Source organism: Zalophus californianus, chromosome 1 (genome assembly GCF_009762305.2).
Source record: "Zalophus californianus isolate mZalCal1 chromosome 1, mZalCal1.pri.v2, whole genome shotgun sequence".
NCBI lineage: Eukaryota > Metazoa > Chordata > Mammalia > Carnivora > Otariidae > Zalophus > Zalophus californianus.
In genome coordinates, this window is record NC_045595.1 from 157549219 (window position 1) to 157569714 (window position 20496).

At 40.4% G+C, this 20496-nt stretch overlaps 1 protein-coding gene across 17 annotated transcripts in view; it reads right to left on the reverse strand.

Moving 5' to 3' along the window:
• SIDT1 (SID1 transmembrane family member 1) overlaps positions 1–20496 on the reverse strand; it is an 89283-nt gene that overhangs the window by 55455 nt on the left and 13332 nt on the right. For 15 of the 17 annotated variants that reach the window (XR_003518288.2, XR_004820289.1, XM_027585459.2 and 12 more), the window contains 2 exons: positions 8003–8124; positions 6688–6858 (listed from right to left, as the gene is read on the reverse strand). Coding sequence is in view for 14 of the 17 variants with exons in the window: in XM_027585459.2 (XP_027441260.1) it covers positions 6688–6858; positions 8003–8124 (293 nt within the window). In the remaining 3 variants the exon portion in view is untranslated. Of the gene's footprint in view, positions 1–6687; positions 6859–8002; positions 8125–14190; positions 14325–20496 lie in introns of those variants that run through there. The other 2 variants (XM_027585460.2, XM_027585464.2) reach the window with 2 other exon arrangements.

Here is a 20496-nt window from a genome sequence, read left to right on the forward strand (position 1 = left end):
CCTCCTATTTGCTAAATCCAGTGACTTCAGCCTTAACTTTACCTCTCTGTGGCATTGGATCTGATGACCAGTCCCTCTGGAAACTCTTTCCTCCCTTGGGCTCTGTGACACCTGCTTTTCTGAGTTTTCTTCTGCACCCTCCCGCACCTCTGCTATGTCTGCTCAGCTTCTTTTGTTTTGTTTTAAAGATTTTATTTATTTGACAGAGAGAGACACAGCAAGAGAGGGAACACAAGCAGGGGGAGTGGGAGAGAGAGAAGCAGGCTTCCCGCGGAGCAGGGAGCCCGATGCGGGGCTTGATCCCAGAATCCTGGGACCATGACCTGAGCCGAAGGCAGACGCTTAACGACTGAGCCACTCAGGCGCCCCTGCTCAGCTTCTTTTGATAACTCCTGTTTCTCAGACCATCCCTTACATAAGAATGTTACCCGCTATTCTTGACCTTCTCATTTTCCTTAGCCACGTACCTTATATATACATATTCAGTTAAAAATCACATATATATTCAATGGCCGCAAAACTCACAAAAAAATATCAATGAATCTCAAGTCTCCCTGTCTAGCCCGGGGCTATCCCTTTAGCTCCCGTCAGGGAAGAGTGATCGTCTGCTGGACTTCTGTGCTTGGCTGCCCCTCAAACACTTCAAACTCCACAGGATCAAAACGGAATGTGCTGTCATTTTCCTGATCCCGACCCACTATGGCTCTTTGCTAGTAAGCCTCACCAGACTTCTGACATCATTGCTGGAGTCATCGGGGACTCCCTTTTTATCAGCTTCCACATTTGATTGATCACCACGTCTTCCTGACTCTATTAATGTATAAGTAACCCGGATGTACCTGACTCACCTGAAGTACGATCTTTGCCCAATATAGCACTCAATAAGAAAAAAATTGGAAAAGTAATGGAAATCATTATTGTAGTCTACCCCCAAATACCGAAGGGTGATTACACAGTATGACACATGGCAAAAGGGTCTAAAAGCCTCCTCACTTACCCATTTCCTCAAAAAAATCTACTTTCCACAGCATCGTAGCTGTGTGATTTCACTCAAAAGCCTCTCAAAACAGACTCAAATCCCTACTTAGAAGGCTGGAGGACGGTTGAAGCCTGCAAGTACTCACGTAGGACTGTATTTTTTATTCTGCCGCATGTATTTTTTTTAATTTGTGGATTATCCCTATGTATATATTACTTGACTCTTTTTCTCCCTTACAACTTTGTTGCTGCTATAGTATGTTCAGTTCCTAATCATTGTTTATTTTTCTCTATTCAAGTAACTTTTTATTTTCTTATTTGTCTCTACCCTCTCCTCTCTCCAATTCATCTTCCATGTGACTACTAGATTCATCTTTAAAAATCAGATTTGTTTATTTTATTGTGTTGCTTAAAAGCTTTAGTAGCTCCCATAACCTGAAAGGTGGAGTTTAGGCACCTGGGTGGCTCAGTCAAACATCTGACTCTTAATTTTGGCTCAGGTCATGATCCTGGGGTCATGAGATTGAGCACTGTGTGTGGCTCCATGCTCAGCAGGGAGTCTGCTTGGGGTTTTTTTTCTCTCCCTCTCCCTGTGCTCTTCCTCCTGCTTGCGAGCATGCTCTCTCTCTAAAATAAATAAATAAAATCTTAAAAAAAACCCAACAACTCTCTAGCGCAGCATACAGGATCTCAAAGATCAAGGATTAGGTACTACTACGTGTTTCTCTGTGCTGTCTCCTGTTATTCCACCTCTGGCACTGTGTGGACCAGCCTCCCTGAAGCACTTCTACTCAGGCTGCTATCTGTAATCCAGAACTTTCTTTTGAGCACCAGGCTGCTGTATATCCAACATTCTACCCAACATCTGCACTTCAAGTTCAACATGTCCCAAAGTGAACTTACCATCTCTTCCTTCCTTCCTCAACCTTCTCATTTCCTCAGTGGCACCACCATTTACAAGGGAAGAGGCCATCTTTGACTCTCCCAGTTCCCTCACTCTTCATGTCCAATCAAGTTTTGCCAATTTCATCTCTAAATTCTTCAGTTCATCTCATTATTACCTTGACCACTGCAGCAAGCCTTCTAATTTCTCTGCCTCCAGTCTTGTCCCCTTCAAGTCCTCCACACAACTATTACCACCTAGACAACTACCTTTCCTCACAACGCTTCCAAGCTCCTCCCACCCCATGATCCGGTGCCTGCCTGCCCCTACATCCTCGGGCTCTTCCCTGTCTGCAACTTCACACTCTGCTTCACAGACTGCTAGGTCACTGGGATTTGGGAAAATGAGTGGTGGCAGAGGTGCATGTGTGTGTGTGTGGAGGTGGGTGAGGGACAGTAAGATGGCAGGGAGGAAGGCTTTAAGGCAGAATTTTGTTTTTAAGACTTGATTGAAATAAATAAATGTTTCATGGAATTGAGAAACATATTTAGGGCAACATAAAAATTCGGAGGACAGTTTTAAACACAAAGTAGAAATAGCATATTATTGTGGGAAGAGCTCAGAACTGGGAGTTAGAAGTAGAATCTAGTCCTGATTTTACTCTTTCCTAGATGTGGGTTTAGATAAGTCACTTAACCTCTCTGGGCATCTCCTTTGCTCATCTGTAAAAATGAGGTGAGTGGATTCAACTTCCAAAGTTCCTTTCATTCTTAAAATTCATGATTCTAGGGGAAAAAAAATCCTGAAACATGTTTCACATAGCTTCTAGTCTGCCACTCAAAAATATACAACAGAAACTGCCATGTTAGGACTTTCGAGTTGATTTTTCAGTGTTTCTCTCAATACCTAGACTTCAGATCTCACCACAATCCCCAGCTCTTGCCCATTACCATCCTCTTCTGGATTTCTGGGTCACCAGCAAGGTTGGTGTGGGACAATCCAGAGCCAAGGAGGAAGAGATGCATATATATTTCAGTTACCATCTCTTCTCAGACTTACCTTATTCTTATCAAAGCCCTAGTAACTGTGCATTTTGAAATGCTCTGAATGTCTGGTTGTGGAGGTCAAGTCACATTATAAGAGGTGGAAACAGAAAACAATGTGAGCGAATAGATTTGCAGTTCTACTAGCATGCATATCATTCATTAACACTTGCACCGAGTTGTGACCTTATGATTTCAGTTTCACAGAATTCAGTTCTCCAAAGGGTCTAATTAGCCTCCCAGGAAAACCAGCTCTAGAATTCAAGTACACTGCCACCAGGTGACAGTGACAGGTCAAAGACACAGAGACCAATCAGTAAATGTGAGGCTTCTCCGCAGTTAAAACTGCACTCTGTTCAAGTAATGTGCTGCCACATCCTTCAAATGTATCACCATGAATTCTCATATTGTTTAATATCATAAATAGATTTAAGCATTAAAATAATTAAATGTAAGCACCATATTTAGAAATTGCTTAGAGGTAGTGGTTCTCAACTCTGGCTACACATTAGAATCACATGGGAAACTTAAAAAATATATATATTCTAAGGCTCAAACCTCCCTCCTAGAAACTCTCACTTAATTGATCAGGGTAGAAAACTTTTTCTGCCTTTTTTTTCCCCCAGAGGTGGGAGTGAGGGGTTTTTTGCTCTTGAAATTATCATGTCACTTTTTTCTACACCAAAATTAGTGAAGGGACTTGGAAAAAATGCTGTTGACTACTTCTCCATCTTTCTAGCTATTCATTCATCCACCTGTCCATCCATCTGTATGGGTATACATTGTCAAGAGCTGCAGAGAAGACCAAGATAAATATTTGATTCCTACTAGCAACTCCACTGGCTACAGACTTCTTTATAAACTGCTTTAGAAAATTTAAGGTGAGCTTTATAATAGAACAAGACATTCTGATCAGAAAAATAAGCTGCCAAAAGTAATATATATTTTTAAATATAATAAAGATTTAAATATATTTGAATATTTAAATTTAATAAAATTTAAATATAATAAAAATATTCTGATTTTTTAAAAATTAAGCTTTCTATTGAAGTGTAACAAACATATAGAAAAAAACACAAGTCATAAGTATATATCTGAATGAATTCACCAGGTAAACAACCATATACTTCCTCTTTCCTCTCCAAAGTTATCACTATCCTGACTCGTAACATTACAGAATAGTTTTGCCTATTTTTAAACTTTGTATAAATGGAATCGAACAGTTATGTATTTCTTTTGTCTGGCTTCCTTTGCTTAACATTGTGTTTGTGAGATTTATCCATGTTGCCAGGTACAGCAATAGTTTGTACCTTTTTATTGTTGTGTAGCATTCCATTGGATGAATAGGACAATTATATATTTAGGACTTGGATTTATAATAAGTAGGAGTGAAATCACATTGTCAGTCTTTTCAAATTATAGAAACTGGTAGGTGTAGTGAAATCTCATTATAGTTTTAATTTGTGTTTCTGATAGCCAGTAAGATTGTGTTTGGGGGATCATTTTGGATACCTTCTTTGGTAAAGTGTCTGTTCAAATCTCTTGCCTATTTTTTTCCAATGGGCTTGCCTTATTTATGTTTTTAAAAAACAGGTATAAAAATACTACTAGTCATTTCAAATAATTGATTTGTGGTTTGGTTGATTTTGTCCATTGTTGATTTGTTCTCTATTTCATTGTTTTATGCTATTTCATTACTTCCTTTCACTTTCTTTGAGTTTTACTTCCTAACTTCTTTTTTTTTTTTTTAAAGATTTTATTTATTTATTTTACAGAGAAAGAGAGAGAGCACGAGAGCAGGAACACAAGCAGGGGGAGTGGAAGAGGGAGAAGCAGGCTTCCTGCCGAGCAGGGAGCCCAATATGGGACTCGATCCCAGGACCCTCGGATCATGACCTGAGCCGAAGGCAGACGCTTAATGACTGAGCCACCCAGGCACCTCCTAACTTCTTGAAATGGACACTTAACACATTGATTTTCAGCCAGTCTTCTTTTCTAACATATATATCTGAAACTATGCATTTTCCTCTAAGCAGTGCTTAGTTGCATCCCAGAAGTTTGGATATGTCATATTTTCATTATCATTCATTCAGAATACTTTCTAATTTTCATGGTAATTATTATTTTTTTGACTCATAAGTTATTTAGAAGTAGACTACTTAATTTCCAAACATTTGGGGGTTTTATAGACACCATTTTATAGTTGATTTCTGTCTCAATTCCATATACAGGATTTCAGTTCTTTTAAATTTATCAAGATATGCATTAGAACTTGGCAACCTTGGTAAATGTTGCATGTGCATTTGAAAAGGTTAAGCATTCTATCATTTTGAGATACAGTTTCCTAAGTACATTAGTTAGTTCAAGCTTGTTGATCATGTTCATCTGCTTTTTATATCTCAAAGGGCCAAATAGTAAACATTTTAGGCTTATAGGCCATAATGTCTCCATACCAACTACTCTATACTCAACTATAATAAAAAAATATATATATTTTTATTCCATTGGGTAAATATAAACATTGACTCCCCTTCTGAGACTCTTCACTCTCTGTTCCAAAGCTCTAGTGAGAGGTCTAGGTCAAAATTATTTTCTCAGTTTTTACTCCTGAGACTGCCTCATTTTTTCCTCAGAAAGCTTATTTGTTCCAGTGAAGCTGCGTCTGGACCTATGGGCACACAGACTTGGGTACACAAACTTGTGCACATGTGGGGGCTAGTCTCTACCCTCAGCAGTACCTAGACTCCTTGGTGCCGAGATTCTTGCCTATAAGAAACCAGAGCCACAGAAGGGTGGGTGATAATGGGGACAGCAGCCAAGAGCTTACCTGTTTTTTCTTATTGATTTGTAGGAGTTCTTTATATAGTCTGCTATGAACCCTTTATAGTTATATGTGCTGTCTTTTAGTCTATGGCTTGTCCTTTTGTTCTCTTACTGATACATTTTGATGAGTACAAATTTTAATTTTAATGAACCAATTTAATGATAGTTTCTTTTAAATTTTATTTAAAACACAGAGAGGACGAAGTGGTCTGAAGCCTTGAGAAGCCTTGATCTTAGAAGAGAATGGGGCAGAAAGTTCCTTGAACTGTCTGGCCTTATTAAGGAATGACCTTTCTGTTTAAATTTTCACACAGGTTTATGCAATATTTTACAGGAGTAACCTCTGGAAAAGAACAGATCTCTTGGAGACCATTCCCCCAACTGAATTTATTATATGTATGTCTAATACGAACAATTTGAGATGAGTTCAAAAACAACTGATTTTGTTTCAAAGGATGGTAGTGCAAGGAGAAGGAGGAAATAGTCATTAGTTGTTGCATAAAGGACAAAGCCATAAGACACTATTTTCTACCTGTGTACATTCTTAACTTGGAAGGAGAAACCTGGACTAGCAGTAAGGACAAGAAAATAGGTTAAGGTCTTCCTCAGAAGAAAAATAAAACTTCCTTCAGGAGAGTGGTACTGACGCATAATACAAAAGTACCCAGTCACCGGGGCCTCTTGCTTGGACTACAGGCAGGCAGGGTCCTCACACAGACCCCTGAGAATAGACATGCCTCTGAGGCTGGGCACTGTTCCCCTCTGCACCAGTCCCTACTGCTTCCCTATTGCACAGATTACAGTCCTGTTGCCCACCTGTGAGCAGGACTGGTCAGAAGTTGCTAAGACAATATGCCAAGTGGCTAATTTCCTTCTTGAGTGCTGACTTGGCAGAAGGGAGACTGGACTGAGCATGTGCAGACAAATGAATTGAGAAAGGCCACAAGAGGTCCTGCTTACTGTAGCTGGAAGTGCGTGATCTTGGTAACCAGCAGTTTGTACTGGGCGCCCAGTGGAGCCATGGAGGTGACATCTACAATTACCAGTTGCTCCAGAGGTCCTGTTTCATTGGTTGCTTCTGAGGGACACAAGGTGCGGCTTACTTCCTGGTACTTGTAACTCCTCTGGTATCTGTAGCAGCCGATGGAAGGAAAAACAAGCAAGAATGAAAGAGAGACTTGGTGAACAAGCAAGGAAAAAAAAGCCAATCTTATTTCATTTCTCTCCAAATTTGTTTTCAAGTCCTTATGTTTTAAATTTCAGACTGGACCTATGATAGTGATTGAGTCTTGGGCATAGGCTTGTGTGATGTAATAACAGGGACTTGAGGACTCTTCAGTGCTGGCCAGTTCACTTTGATTGTGTCTATATTATGTCACACCATCTTCCTAATTCAATGAGAAAAAAAATACCAAATGTTGAAGGGGAAATTGTGCTGATGAAACAATCAGTTGATTTCATATTTCCACTCTTTGAGCTTTTGCTAAATGGAACATAAAAAAAAAGCCCCAGAGCCCAAGTCAAGGCTATGAGAGTTACTATTTCAATCCTCAAATTACTCAGCCACTAAAAATGAGTTAATGCCATACTATGTACCTATGTCTGAATGCCTTCTGGTTTTTTTCTTAGTAGTGCAATAGTACCTTATACAGTTTCTCCTGCAAAAGTATAAACTACATGGGGGCAGGGATTTTGTTTTCCTCTCCCCCCACTGCTGTATCCCTAGTTTCTAGCACTTAGTAGCACTTAAATGCTATAGAATGAAGGATGCACACTCTGTGGGCATTTTGGAGAATGGAGGTATTACTCATTTACACTGACTCTTGAACCTAGCCCTGTCCTCAGTGGATGATCTACTAACCAAGAGCTACAGAATATTCTGGATAGAATTAAAAATGCTTAAAGTTCTTCCAGGTGCTACATATCTAGGTAGAGTGCTTATCTGAATTCAAAGAGTCAGGGTGCTTGGGTGGCTTAGTTGGTTGAGCATCTGACTCTTGATCTCAGCTCAGGTCTTGATTTCAGGGTTGTGAGTTCAAGCCCCACATTTGGCTCCATGCCCAGCATACTTAAAAGACAAAAAAAGAGGATGGAAACTGAACAGACTTGGACAGGTTGGGCTATGTGCTATGACCATTATTTGCACTTGGGATGCATATGATATCAACATTCCAAATGTCTGATTTCTCCTTTTACTAGGGAAAACACCAATTAAGGTCTAGGTCATTGAAAGAAAACAAATGTAGCGAAGTTGTCCAGGAGAAGATCCACTTACAGTCCTTGGAAGAGGAGAGGAACCTGCCAGGACAGCACCCCTTTCTGCTGGTGAACCATGACGAGGACTGGGTAGTCGAGGTTCTCTGAGGAACTATTCACATACACCCGAACAGCATTCACCTGTGAGCCAGGGCAGAGAGAGAAGGTAAGGCAAATCACACATGCACATACATGCACACACACACACACACACAAACACACATCATAGCTGCCACCTGACGTGATCTTCAGTGAAACCAGATTCTGGAGGCTTCAAATGGCAGGCTGAGGAGTTCGAATTGGGCAGTCAATACAAGGTTTTGAGAATAAGCCCAGAACAGAAAAAGAAAGATATTGATATCTCTTCTCATTTGAATATAAATGGTACAGATACAAATGTCTTCAAAAAAAAAACAAAACAAAACAAAACACAAAACCTACAAGCTCCTCAATTGCTGACAAATTTTCATTTTGGTTTGGAAAATTATTCTGTGCTTCAAACCAAAATGTTATTGCCATGTTTTATTAAAGCCTAGCAGATGGCCTGATGCTCCCCTAGCAACAGATACCACAGGGGCTGAGTATTCTTCTCTTTGTCCTACTCCAAGGCATAAATCAGTCCCTGACACAAAATGCTTTTCTATATCAGCAGCTCCATGGCTCCTTCTGAATACACAGATCAACCCCAAGGATTTAACACTTTCAAGGCTGTTTTAAAGACAGAAAATTGAACTGTGGCCCTGGATCTAGATGGTTCTGGTGTTTTCCTTCATTTTGTATAATACCATAGACTATATGGAAAGAACAAAATAGAAAAAAAGACATGTTAAGAAAGAAAAAGTAAAACCTGATCTTTCATATGAGATTTCCCCTCCTGCTGTATTAAAACCTTAGTATTCTCTTGAAAACTTCTTTATTAGGGGCAAGAAATGAAACAAGAAAATCTTGCAGTTAAACCCTGAAAGATCTATACATGTTCAAAATGGAAACAGAGGAAACAGAACCACATGGATATCATATAATTACTATTTGGTTCTCTTATATCATTCTTCATTAAACCACTTTGCTTTTTTAATGTTGAAACAATCCAAGAGTAATTTATTAATTTGATAAGAAGCACTTGTTCACGAAGGGAACATTTTCTTGTGCCTAAACTCTACTATGCTGCAGCTGATAATTGCCAACACCCTACCTCTAGTGCAGACCTTTTCCCTAAGTTCTGGATGTTCCACTAGTACCTCAAATTCTACCTGTCAGAAATGGAATCTATCACTCTCTTCACTCTTAACTTTAATTTCTTCTGAATTCCCTTGCTTATTGAATGGCCTCACCAGGAAGCTATTCCATCTAATGAGAACCGTTAGATGAGAGTCATCCTTGATTCCTACTCCTTTAGCCTTCTCAGTCGATAGGTCATTGAGTTCTACTGCTTCTATGTCCTTCAAACTGTCCATATCCAGACCTTACCCTCTACCCACAATGATGTCCTCACCATTCTCATAGTTCATCTCCTCATTGACAGGACCTGACCCAGTCTTCTTATCCCCAGGGCTATGCCCCCTCAGATGTCAATTTCATCCGACAGGGCAAGGCCTTTAGCGGCTCTGGGAATTTTCAGATTTACTCTAATACCTGGACTTGCAATTGGCATCTTAAGTGGGGGGGGGGGGGTGGGCAGTCTCGTGGGACTGAGCCCTTAACCTATGAGATCTGATGCTAAAACCAGGTAGAACTGAACTGACTGCAGGACACCCACCTGGTGTCACAGAATTACTTGATGTGTAGAAAACCCACACATCTGGTATCAGAAGTGTCGAGTGTGAGCAGAAGAAAATGGAAGTGAGTTTTTCCTGTAGACAGCCACCAAGCATTTTTTTCATGTAGTCCAATTTATTATTTTTTTTTCTTGGACACTTCTTCCATTGCTCTTTAAAATAGAGATATAGGGACGCCTTGGTGGCTCAGTCGGTTAAGCATCTGCCTTCGGCTCAGGTCATGATCCCAGGGTCCTGGGATCGAGTCCCGCATCAGGCTCCTCCTTGCCCAGTGAGGAACCTGCGTCTCCTTCTGCCTGCCATTCCCTCTGCTTGTGCGTGTGCTCTCTCTCTCTCTCTGACAAATAAATAAAATTTTAAAAAAAATAGAGATATCATTCACACACTGTACAACTCACTCTTAAAGTACAATTCAGTAGTTTTTAATGTAATCACAGAGATGTACAACTATCACCACTATCTAATTCCAGAATATTTTCATCACTCCAGAAAGAAGCCCTGTACCCATTAGCAGTCATTCCTCATTCTCTACTTCCCTTAATCCCTGGTAACCAGTAATCTTAATTTTGTCTCTGAATTTACCCATTCTGGACATTTCATACAAATGGAATAGCATATGCCCTTTTGTATTTGGCTTATTTCACTTAGCATAATGTTTTCAAGATTCTTCCACGTTGTAGTTTTCTTTTTATTGCTAAATAATATTCCATTGTATGCACTCACCACATTTGTTTATGTATTATTCAGTTTATGGACATTTTGGTTGTTGCCACTCTTTGGCTGTTACAAACAATGCTGCTTTGAACATTTATATACAAGTTTTGGTGTGAGTATGTTTTAAATTCTTTCGAGTGTATACCTAGGAGTAGAATTATTGCGGGACATGGTAACTCTGTGTTTAACTTTCTGAGGAACTGCCAAAATGTTTTCTAAAGAGATTCATCTTTTTACATTCTAGCAATTTACATTACTGGTAATATATAGGGGTTTCAATTTCCCCACATCCTTGTCAACACTTGATGCTGTCTTCTTGATTATTACAGTTCTAGTGGGTGTGAAGTGGTATCTTGTGAATCATACAGTATTTTAACCGTTTACCTGCCTGGCTCTTTTAGGGAGCTGTAAACTTCATCTTTGGTGTCCCTAGTGTTGACAAAATGCATTAGTTCAGAAGCAAGCTCACTTTTGCTGTTCATAATACAAACACTCACCAGCATTATGCAGCACGTGGTGTGAGAGCACCCTTGTAGTCTGGCTTAAATCTACAGCAATCAGAACTGAGGTAAAACCTAAGGAAAACTGTGAACTAAGGCAAGCTTCCTCTTTAGCTTGTCTACTCTCTTTTCTTTACCTAGGAATGCAGCTTCCTTCTCCCTTCTTAAGTACTTAGTGCCAGAAGAGATTTCCCTCCATTTTGTTTCCCCACACTTTAAGAGAGTGATTCTCAAATGTTAGTGTGCTTTTTGGCATTCAAATCCTCAAGCCCACCCCTAGCATTTCTGATTCAGCAGATCAAGAAGAGAACCTAAAAATATGCATGCTTACCAAGCATGCTGCGGGGTTCTGATGCACATGGATTGGAGCCTGTACTTTGGGAAATACTGTTATAACCGAACCAGCTAGCGGATGACCCCATTTGTCAGCAACTTGCCAACTGCCCATTATTATGAAGTGCACAACCATGACACCACCAAATGTCACGAGTATGTCTGGAAGCTGGTGTCTAATGGGGCTGAAACTGGGCTAGTAGGAAGGAGATCTGTAGGGAGCAGAACAGATATACCACCACCATATTACCCCACTCAATGCTCATTGCCACACCTAATTTTATTCCTTGTCTGGCTCTTATAATCCATTTACTTTTGTATTATTTAATAACAGTCTTACTAATTACAATAAAAACAAACTCAGAAATACTGACATAATAAATTGTAGAAAAATATATTAAAGTAGGAGATAGAAACACTGGGTGGTTTTTTTTGATACAAATAGATAATGCATTGCCCCCAGGAAAGGATAAAGAGTCCTGTTCAAATTTTGCTTTGCTTTTTCAGAGGCTAATGTGCAACTGAGAAAATTGGATTACATTTGCCACAGTGAAGTAAGCCCTGTAAAGGCAAAACTCAGTGAAGGACAGAGTATTGACCATGCATGATAGATCATGACACCTTGTAACAGACCATTCTTAAGAGCCAAGATTTTCCCTCCTGTGGCTTCTTCCTGTTGTCCTGAACACTTCATAGTCCCCCCGCCCTTGCCCGTGGGGGGATATGTTCCAAGACTGCCAGTGGTTGCCTGAAACTGCAGATGATACCAAACCCTATATATACCATATTTTTCCCACACATATATACCTATGATGAAGTTTAATTTATTCATTAGGCATAGTAAGGTATTAATAATAATACCTAATAATAAAATAGAATAAATGTTCTTGAATGTGGTCTCTCTCTCTCTCTCAAAATATCATACTGTACTCACCCTTCTTCTTGTGATGATGTGAGAGGCTAAAATGCTTATGTGATGAGATGAAGCAAGGTGACAGATGTAGGCATTGTGACGGAGTATTAGCCTACTATTAACCTTCCGACCATATGTCAGAAGGAGGATCATCTGCTTCTGGGCTGTGGTTGTCCATGGGTAACTGAAATTGTGGAACGTGAAACCAAGGATAAGGGATATATGACTGCTACACATCTATCTTATTTTCTTTCTATGTTTATTATAAGCAAGGAGTTGCGTTATAGATAAGAGAGAATTATTTAAGTACTCCCATTTCTGATATTATATAGATCACAATTATGAAAGGTCTTAAAGCTTCGAGACTCCCTTTTTAATCTGTTGGAATGTGTCAGTAGGGAAAAGTTCAAAATTATAACTAATATAATTCTGTTGCATAAAGAGGATGAAAATGAGTTTAATTTAAAATCTGGTTTGGTTTTGCTAAATTAATGAGACTGCAGGCTCTATTAGTTGGAACATCAGACTATAAATCAGAGATTATTGGCTTCCATTATTAAGCACAGCACTGTTTTCCCATGTGATCTTGAAAAACTGAGTCTCCCTATAAAATAGCTAAAATAGTATTTGCTTTTCCTAATATGCACAGTTTTAGTAACTGTGTTATGTTCACTAACTGTATATCTTGGAAGTGTTCAGGTTATTTGGTCCTTCCTTCCTTCTCTCCCTCTTTCCACCCTTTCCTGCTACCCTTCCATGCTCCTTCCATCATGCATCAAACATTCACTGAGTTAAGAGCTATGGGAGGTGCTGCGGGTACACTAAAGGCAACCCTGTCCTTGAGGAACTCACGATCTAGTCAGAGACAAATGATGTTATTACCAACAGCAAAATGTGATGATATTGTGGTAGCAACGTGACCAAGTCCTGTTGGTACATAGAGGACAAAGTGGCTACCCATGTGGGGGAGTCAAGCAAAACAGCACAGAAGCTGGTCAGTCATTTCCCAAACTATAGTTAAGATGGACTTGTCCACATAGGTCCTGTCATTGCCTGCCTGGTGCATATGGCCTTGACTCATTAGAGAAACTTGTATCTGGGAAGGTGCTCAAGAAGGTCATCTAGTCCAAAGGTTCTATTTACAGATGAGGAGCCCAAGACACAGAGGTGATGTGACTTCCCCAAGGATACTCAGCTATGGCAGAATCATGACTGGAAACCAAGCTTCTTGCATCCGAGTTTGCACACAACGCTTGGTCAGATCATGCTATCACCACTATTTTGAATCCCTGACTCCACTGAACACCACTATGGATATAGGCTTCTCCTACTACTTCACTGTGAAATCAAGAAACTATATAAACACCATGAACGAAGGAGAGAGACAAGCCATAGAATAAGATATGTTACTTGTACAAAAAAACAGACAAAATATCAATATCTTGAATATGTAAGGAGTCCTTAAAACTCATTGAAAAACACAACCCAATAGAAAAATAGGTAACTGCAGAGATGACGAATGACCAAAGAACATGGGAAAAGATGTTCAGCTCTTTACACTCATCAGAAAGGTAAAACCTCAAAAGTATGACAATACCACATTTGCAAGGATGCAGAGAAACAGGAACTCTTTCACATTGCTTATGAAAATGTTATTTAGTACAACCACTTCGGAGGGCAAGTTGGCAATCTCTACTAAAGCTGAAGATGAGTTCACATTACATTCCAGCATTTCCAATAAGTTTATACACAAAAAGAACTCTCTTACATATGCACTGGGAATGATGAACAAGAATGAAAGGAATAAGCTACAATATGGACTGATACAGATCACTCTGAAGAAGATAAATTGAAAAAAAGAGTAGGTTGCTGAAAGATACATACTGCATGATCTCATTTACATAAACTTTGTAAACAAGCAAACCAAAACTATCCATCTATCTATCATCCATCTGTAGTAAAATATACATACACAGAAGTGATAAACACCAAACTGAAGATAATCGTTTTCAAAAGCTTTGAAGGATCTGAGACTTTACTCCAGTTGCCACAGTTTCATTGATCCTGATGGAAGACAGACTTCTTGGGTTAGGGACAAAGGACTTTATTCCTCTTGTCACAGCAAGCAGCTTGAGCATCAGCATGTTTGCATCAGTTCCTCTTGCTGCCAAATACCATGAAGGTGATGTGAATGGGCCCAGATAGCTGCCTACATACATACAGTGGGTTGCAAGACAGAAGAGAAACCATGAGCTTAGGGAACACATATCTTTTATAATGGGCAGTAAACCTGCCTTACTTTTGCTCCAGAGAGGGATGCTGTCTCTATCATCTGAGGCTGCTTGCTATACAAATATTCTTAAAACGATAGTATTAGAAAAAAAATTCAGTCAGTGTCTTCCTATAAGATGTGCAGGAATCAAGAGACCCATGAAAAACTATCTCCCCAAAATGGTTACTTTGGGGGATGAAGGACATCCCAGGACAGTCTAGATTCTAGCTACTTTAGGAAGAACTTTGTTCATTCAATAAATATTTGGAGCACTGGGTGTTATACGCAGACAATGAATCATGGATCACTACATCAAAAACTAATGATGTAATAATGTATGGTGACTAACATAAAATAATAAAATAAAAAAAAATAGAAACAAGAGAAAAAAAAGAAAAAAAATATTTGGCTCCCTATCCTGTGCCAGGCATTTTTCTGGCACAGGAGATATATTACTAAGCTATGTGGACAGAGTCTGCCCTCACTGAGATCACAGGTTTGCACATGATATGCCAATTAAATAAGGAATTATGTTAACATTCAAGTTCCTGTGGCAATGCATGGCATAGGGTGGGGGCAAATAGGGAATTCTAACTGTCTTTTTGTTTCTTAAGCTGAGTAGTGGGTACAGAGGGGTTTGTTACATTATTTTCTATACTTGTTTATATATCTAAAATATTACATTATAATAATAAAAAGGAAGCCATGATGCACTGGCCTTTCTGTTTTGCCCATTTCTGAGTGACAACCTTCATTTTGTGTAGTCTTTTTGTTGTTCAGGGATGTGGCAAACACTTAGTTTCTGAAACACTCTTATTGCTCTCCTGGTTTATTTTGCTATAGTCTATCCTTATTTTGGTGCTTGACCTGCTTATGCTAACTTCATCGATTACAATCTCTCTCTCCCTCTCTCCTTCTCTCCCTCTCTCTCTCGGCCAGCAGGAGGACTTTGCATTGTCTTTGGTCTACTTAACAAGGCTCATATCCCCACTGCTCTACCCAGAAAAGAAATATGGTCAGGGACCCAGATGAAGCTAGTACTGCACTGAACAGTAAGGTACTAGTCTAGATTCTGCATTAGGTATATTAGTTTCCTAGGGCTGCCATAACAAAGTACCACAGACTGGGTGGCTTAAAACAACAGAAATGTATTCTCTCACAGTTCTGGAGGCCAGAAGTCTGAAATCAAGATGACAGCCAGGCCACATTTCCTCTGGAATTCTGGATAGAGTCCTTTCTTGCCTCTTCTTAGTTTTTGGTGGTAATCATCAATGCTTAGTACTCCTTGGCTTACAACTGTATCACTCCAATCTCTGCCTGTTGTCGCATGGTGTTCTCTCTGTGTGTCTCTGTTTCACATGCTGATCTCCTTTCTGTGCATGTCTGTATCCAAATTTTCCTCTTCTTATAAGGACTTCAGTCACACTGGATTAGGGCCCACCTTAATGACCTCATCATCTTAGCTTGATTACAGCTGCAAAGACTCTACTTCCAAATAAGGCCACATTCATAGATTTCAGGGATTAGGATTTCAACATATATTTTGGGTGAACATAAACCAACCTGAACAACATTAGATTTTAAGCACTAAAGTCATTCTCCTAGACTCTAAACCTCTCCCAGACCATCACCTTACCTTCAACTTGTACCCACCTGCCAAGACCCTTCCTGTTGAGTGAAGCAGGCCTGCTGGGAGGGTCTATTATGTGACATTGTAGGAAAACAGCTGTCCCTAAGCAAAGGGGCCTTGCAGTTTTGAATCCCTTTCTTATTAGAGGCTAGAAAGTCCTATTAAATGAAGCATTCATCCCCCAGTTTTCATAACTACTGTAAGGAATGGAGTTAGTTCAATCACAGGTTTTACCTTTTTTTTTAAAGAGATAAGCATTAAAATAATTCCTATAGTTATTGACGTAACTGTTTAAAATTCCCTCTGCCTGGGACGCCTGGGTGGCTCAGTCAGTTAAGTGTCTGCCTTCAGCTCAGGTCATCATCCCAGGGTCCTGGGATCGAGTCCCACATCCGGCTCCCTGCTCAGTGGGGAGGCTGCTTCTCTCTCTGCCTGCTGCTCCCCCTGCTTGTAGTCTCATGTTCTCTTGCTCTCTCTCTCTCTGGCAAATAAATAAATAAACTCCTAAAAAAAAATAAAAAAAATAAAATTCTCTCTGCCTGATTTGGCCTTAGAAAACCACCTTCTGTAAATTTACACCATAATGAAGAAAACTATGTAGACCTAGATTTTATGTCTGGCACTAACACTACACTATCTGGGTGACCTTGGACAAATACCTTAAATTCTCTGGATGTCCATTTCCTCAACTGTAGAATGGGAATAGTAACACCCAGACTACCCACCACCACCCAGACTATGGGCAACAGTACTCTGTGACCTGCAGAGCACCAGGCAGAGTGGAAGGCAGAGCTGTCCCATCTGCACTTGGGGTTGGGTGGTGGTTTTCCACTGGCACACATTCACCAATCAATCAGTTGTTGACTGTTTTCCACGTGTGGAGACACACTTAGAAGCCCAACCGCCCCTGGCAAAGGAGAAGGTTATATGGTTCATCTCACATAGGATATTAATTTCCTTTCACAGTTTGGCTCACAGCTTTCCTGGAACAGCTCATTCATCTTGTTGAAAAGAGCAGTTTACCCCTTGGGAGCTATTTATTCCCTATACTTTTAGATACTCAGCATTTTGCATTCCAGACACTTTTCTAAGAAGCATGCTTCAACTCACCAACTTCATTATACACACAAATATGTCCATATAAACTTAGGTTTATGATTTAAGTTTTATATTAAACATTTCAATTCCAATAAAAACATGGGAAAACATTAAAGAGAGGTATAATAATCGGCAGGCAAGTAGTATAGAACGAGATGCAGTCTAGATTCCAGCTGCTTTGTGATGAACTTTGTTCATTCACTAAATATTTGACTCCCTATCCTGTGCCATGCATTGTTCTGGCACGAGGGATATAGTACTAAGCTATGTGGACATAGTCTGCCTTCATTGAGATCACAGGTTTGCCCACGGAATGCCAATTAATCAATTGCATTAATATTTAAGTTCCTGTGCCAGTGCATGACATAGATTTTCAGGGTGAATATTTTCCCAAAGGATGAGTAAGAGTTAACCAGAAAAATGCAGAGCAGAACAAGAGAAATATCCAAACAGAAAGAACAGTGTAGTAGACACAGGGAAGGAGGGAGAGAGGGAGAGAAGGAGGAGAAATGAGAGGGAAGGCAAGAAGGAAGTTTGAAGGATTACGAGAAAATCAGTTTGGCTGAAGTTGAAGGTTCGTGAAGGACCATTGTAGGTCCTGAGGAGTCTTAAAGTCACATGAGAGAGGTTGGGGCTTTACTCTAAGAGCAACAGAAAGCCTCTGGAGGGTTTTAAGTGCCATTGCCCCATTGCCATGGCCATAGCTGGAAACCAATGTCACCTCTGTTGCCACTAACAGATGCTTCTCCACATCACTGGCTCCCCAGTCTGCAAGCCTGAGAAAGGCAGATGTGATTGGTAGCACCGAGGCCACGTGCCATGGCTGAATTTGGGGTTAGTGTGTGTCTGTGTGTGTGTATAAGAAGGGGCTGCTATTCTACGTCTGTATAAGAAGGAGCTCTACTGAGATGCCCTTCAACAGATGAATGGATAAAGAAGATGTGGTCCATATGTACAATGGACTACTACTCAGCCATCAGAAAAGATGAATACCCAACTTTTACATCAACATGGATGGGACTGGAGGAGATGATGCTAAGTGAAATAAGTCAAGCAGAGAAAGTCAATTATCAGATGGTTTCACTTATTTGTGGAACCTAAGGAATAGCATGGAGGACATTAGGAGAAGGAAGGGAAAAATGAAGGGGGGGAATCGGAGGGAGAGATGAACCATGAAAGACTATGGACTCTGAGAAACAAACTGAGGGTTTTAGAGGGGAGTGGGGTAGGGGTATGGGTTAGCCCCATGATGGGTATTAAGGAGGGCACGTACTGCATGGAGCACTGGGTGTTATACGAAAACAATGGATCGTGGTTCACCACATCAAAAACTAATGATGTATTGTATGGTGACTAACATAACATAATAAAATTAAAAAAAAAAAAAAAAAGAAGGAGCTCTAGCTCCAGTGAAGGCTCATAGAATGAGGAATTCCCCCAGACATACAGGAATGGAGCTCAAATGTTAGGCAGTCAAAACATGGTCAAGTTCTACTACACCTGGAAAGCCTTTTACATGCAACACCAAGACTAGTCTACAAAACAAGTGTTCCATAGAACACACTTCAGGAAATGCTGTCCTCCATATTTTCTTCACAAGAACAGGTGTCAAGTCAAGTCTATCCTGAAGACCCTAACTTAACCTGATCTCACCATTTAACACTCATAAAACTTATGGACTACACTACCCAATTTTATACTCCATTATATAATTTTTTTCATGTTTTGTAATAGTTGCTCATTGTTCCATGCATTTGTCTTTGTCTCTCTCGGAGGATTTTATCTGTGACGTATTTGGAATCCAGCATGTATCTGACACTTGGTACATACACTACAAATATTTACTGTTATTATGTGAGTGGAGCTAGTTCAGCTAAGCTTGTAGCTTTCAACAAGCCCTAAGAAAGCACCCCCAGGATGTTGGGGAAGTGGCTGTTCTTAATTCTTCAGCATTATTTCTACAAATATTTCTTTCTCCCCATTTGTTTTCTTCTTATGGGCCCCCTATTATGTTGACATCATAACCAGGTCTGCCCTCCCAATTTCTTAATTTTTCTGTTGATATCCTGTATCTCTTTAGGTAGATCCTCCAGTTTTCTAATCCACTGTTCATTCTAACATCCAACCCATTGCTGAGGTCTTTATGTAAACAGTGTTATTTTTAACTCTGAGATTTCCAGTTGGCTCATCTTTATAACAGTAACCTGGTCATTTTAATGAAGCCCTTCTATCCAAAATTCTCCCACAATTCTTTCACTTTGCTTATTTTAAGTCTTATTCTTCCTGTTTATTAGTTGGGCTACATTGGGAAAGGCTGTCCATTTTGATTTCTCTCATGTAGCTTCATTCTGCAGATGTGTTGTTATTTTCTCCTGTGAGCTTGAACCCCTGGGGGTGTCAGCTACCTGGAGTAGTACTGAGACCCTCAGAGGGGAGGTGCTAAATGTGGGGAAGGTCCAGAGTAGAAAGAGGGGCTGGAAGGAAAGCCCCTTAAGGCGGACAACCTCTGAGTTGACCACACTCCTTTTCACACCCACACAGGGGTCCAGTCTGCCCCCACATCTAATTTTACTTCTACCCCCCTCCTCCCACCCACACACTGTTTTTGCTTCATTGTAATCTGCTGGCCTATGCGTTGTAAAGGGGGTGGTGGGGAAGGAGGTAATGCTCAGAGTTGGCAGGTCGACAGGCACAGAGGTTACCCTATGCACTCCAGCAGGCCCTCACAGACGTGAGCCCACATTGCCCAGCCAGCCCTGGGCTGGTGCTGCTGGTTTTTGCCCTCACAAGGGCGATAAGGCAGGGCAGGTGGCAATCCACCTAGGCCAGACTGAAGGAGGCAAAAAAGTACAGCAAAAAAGCTCTCCTCTAACCTATTCCTTACCAGTGGCCTCTTAAATTGTGGGCTGCCATTTACCTCTCACTTCAAATGGCTACCCAGGGTTTCTCACAGATTTTGCATTAGTTCCTCCATCCCATGACCTTCCTCTGGCCTTAGGCATGTCCAGGCTTAGTCTCTGGGAGACAGCCAGCTGCTATGTTGGTTCCTCATCCTCTCAGGTATTGGGGTCTGCTCATCTTCTCTGCCTGATTCCTTTTCTCCTTTACCTTTCCTGTCTTTTTCTCCCTATCTCCCACCTATACTCCCTTTCCTTACAATTCCTTCACTCTGGAGTATAAGTGGAGGGGCTTGAAGAGGGAAAAGTAATTATTTTATGGTTTGAGGCAGAATTCAAGGATCCACTCCTTAGATTTTATTTATATGCTGAGTGATCGCA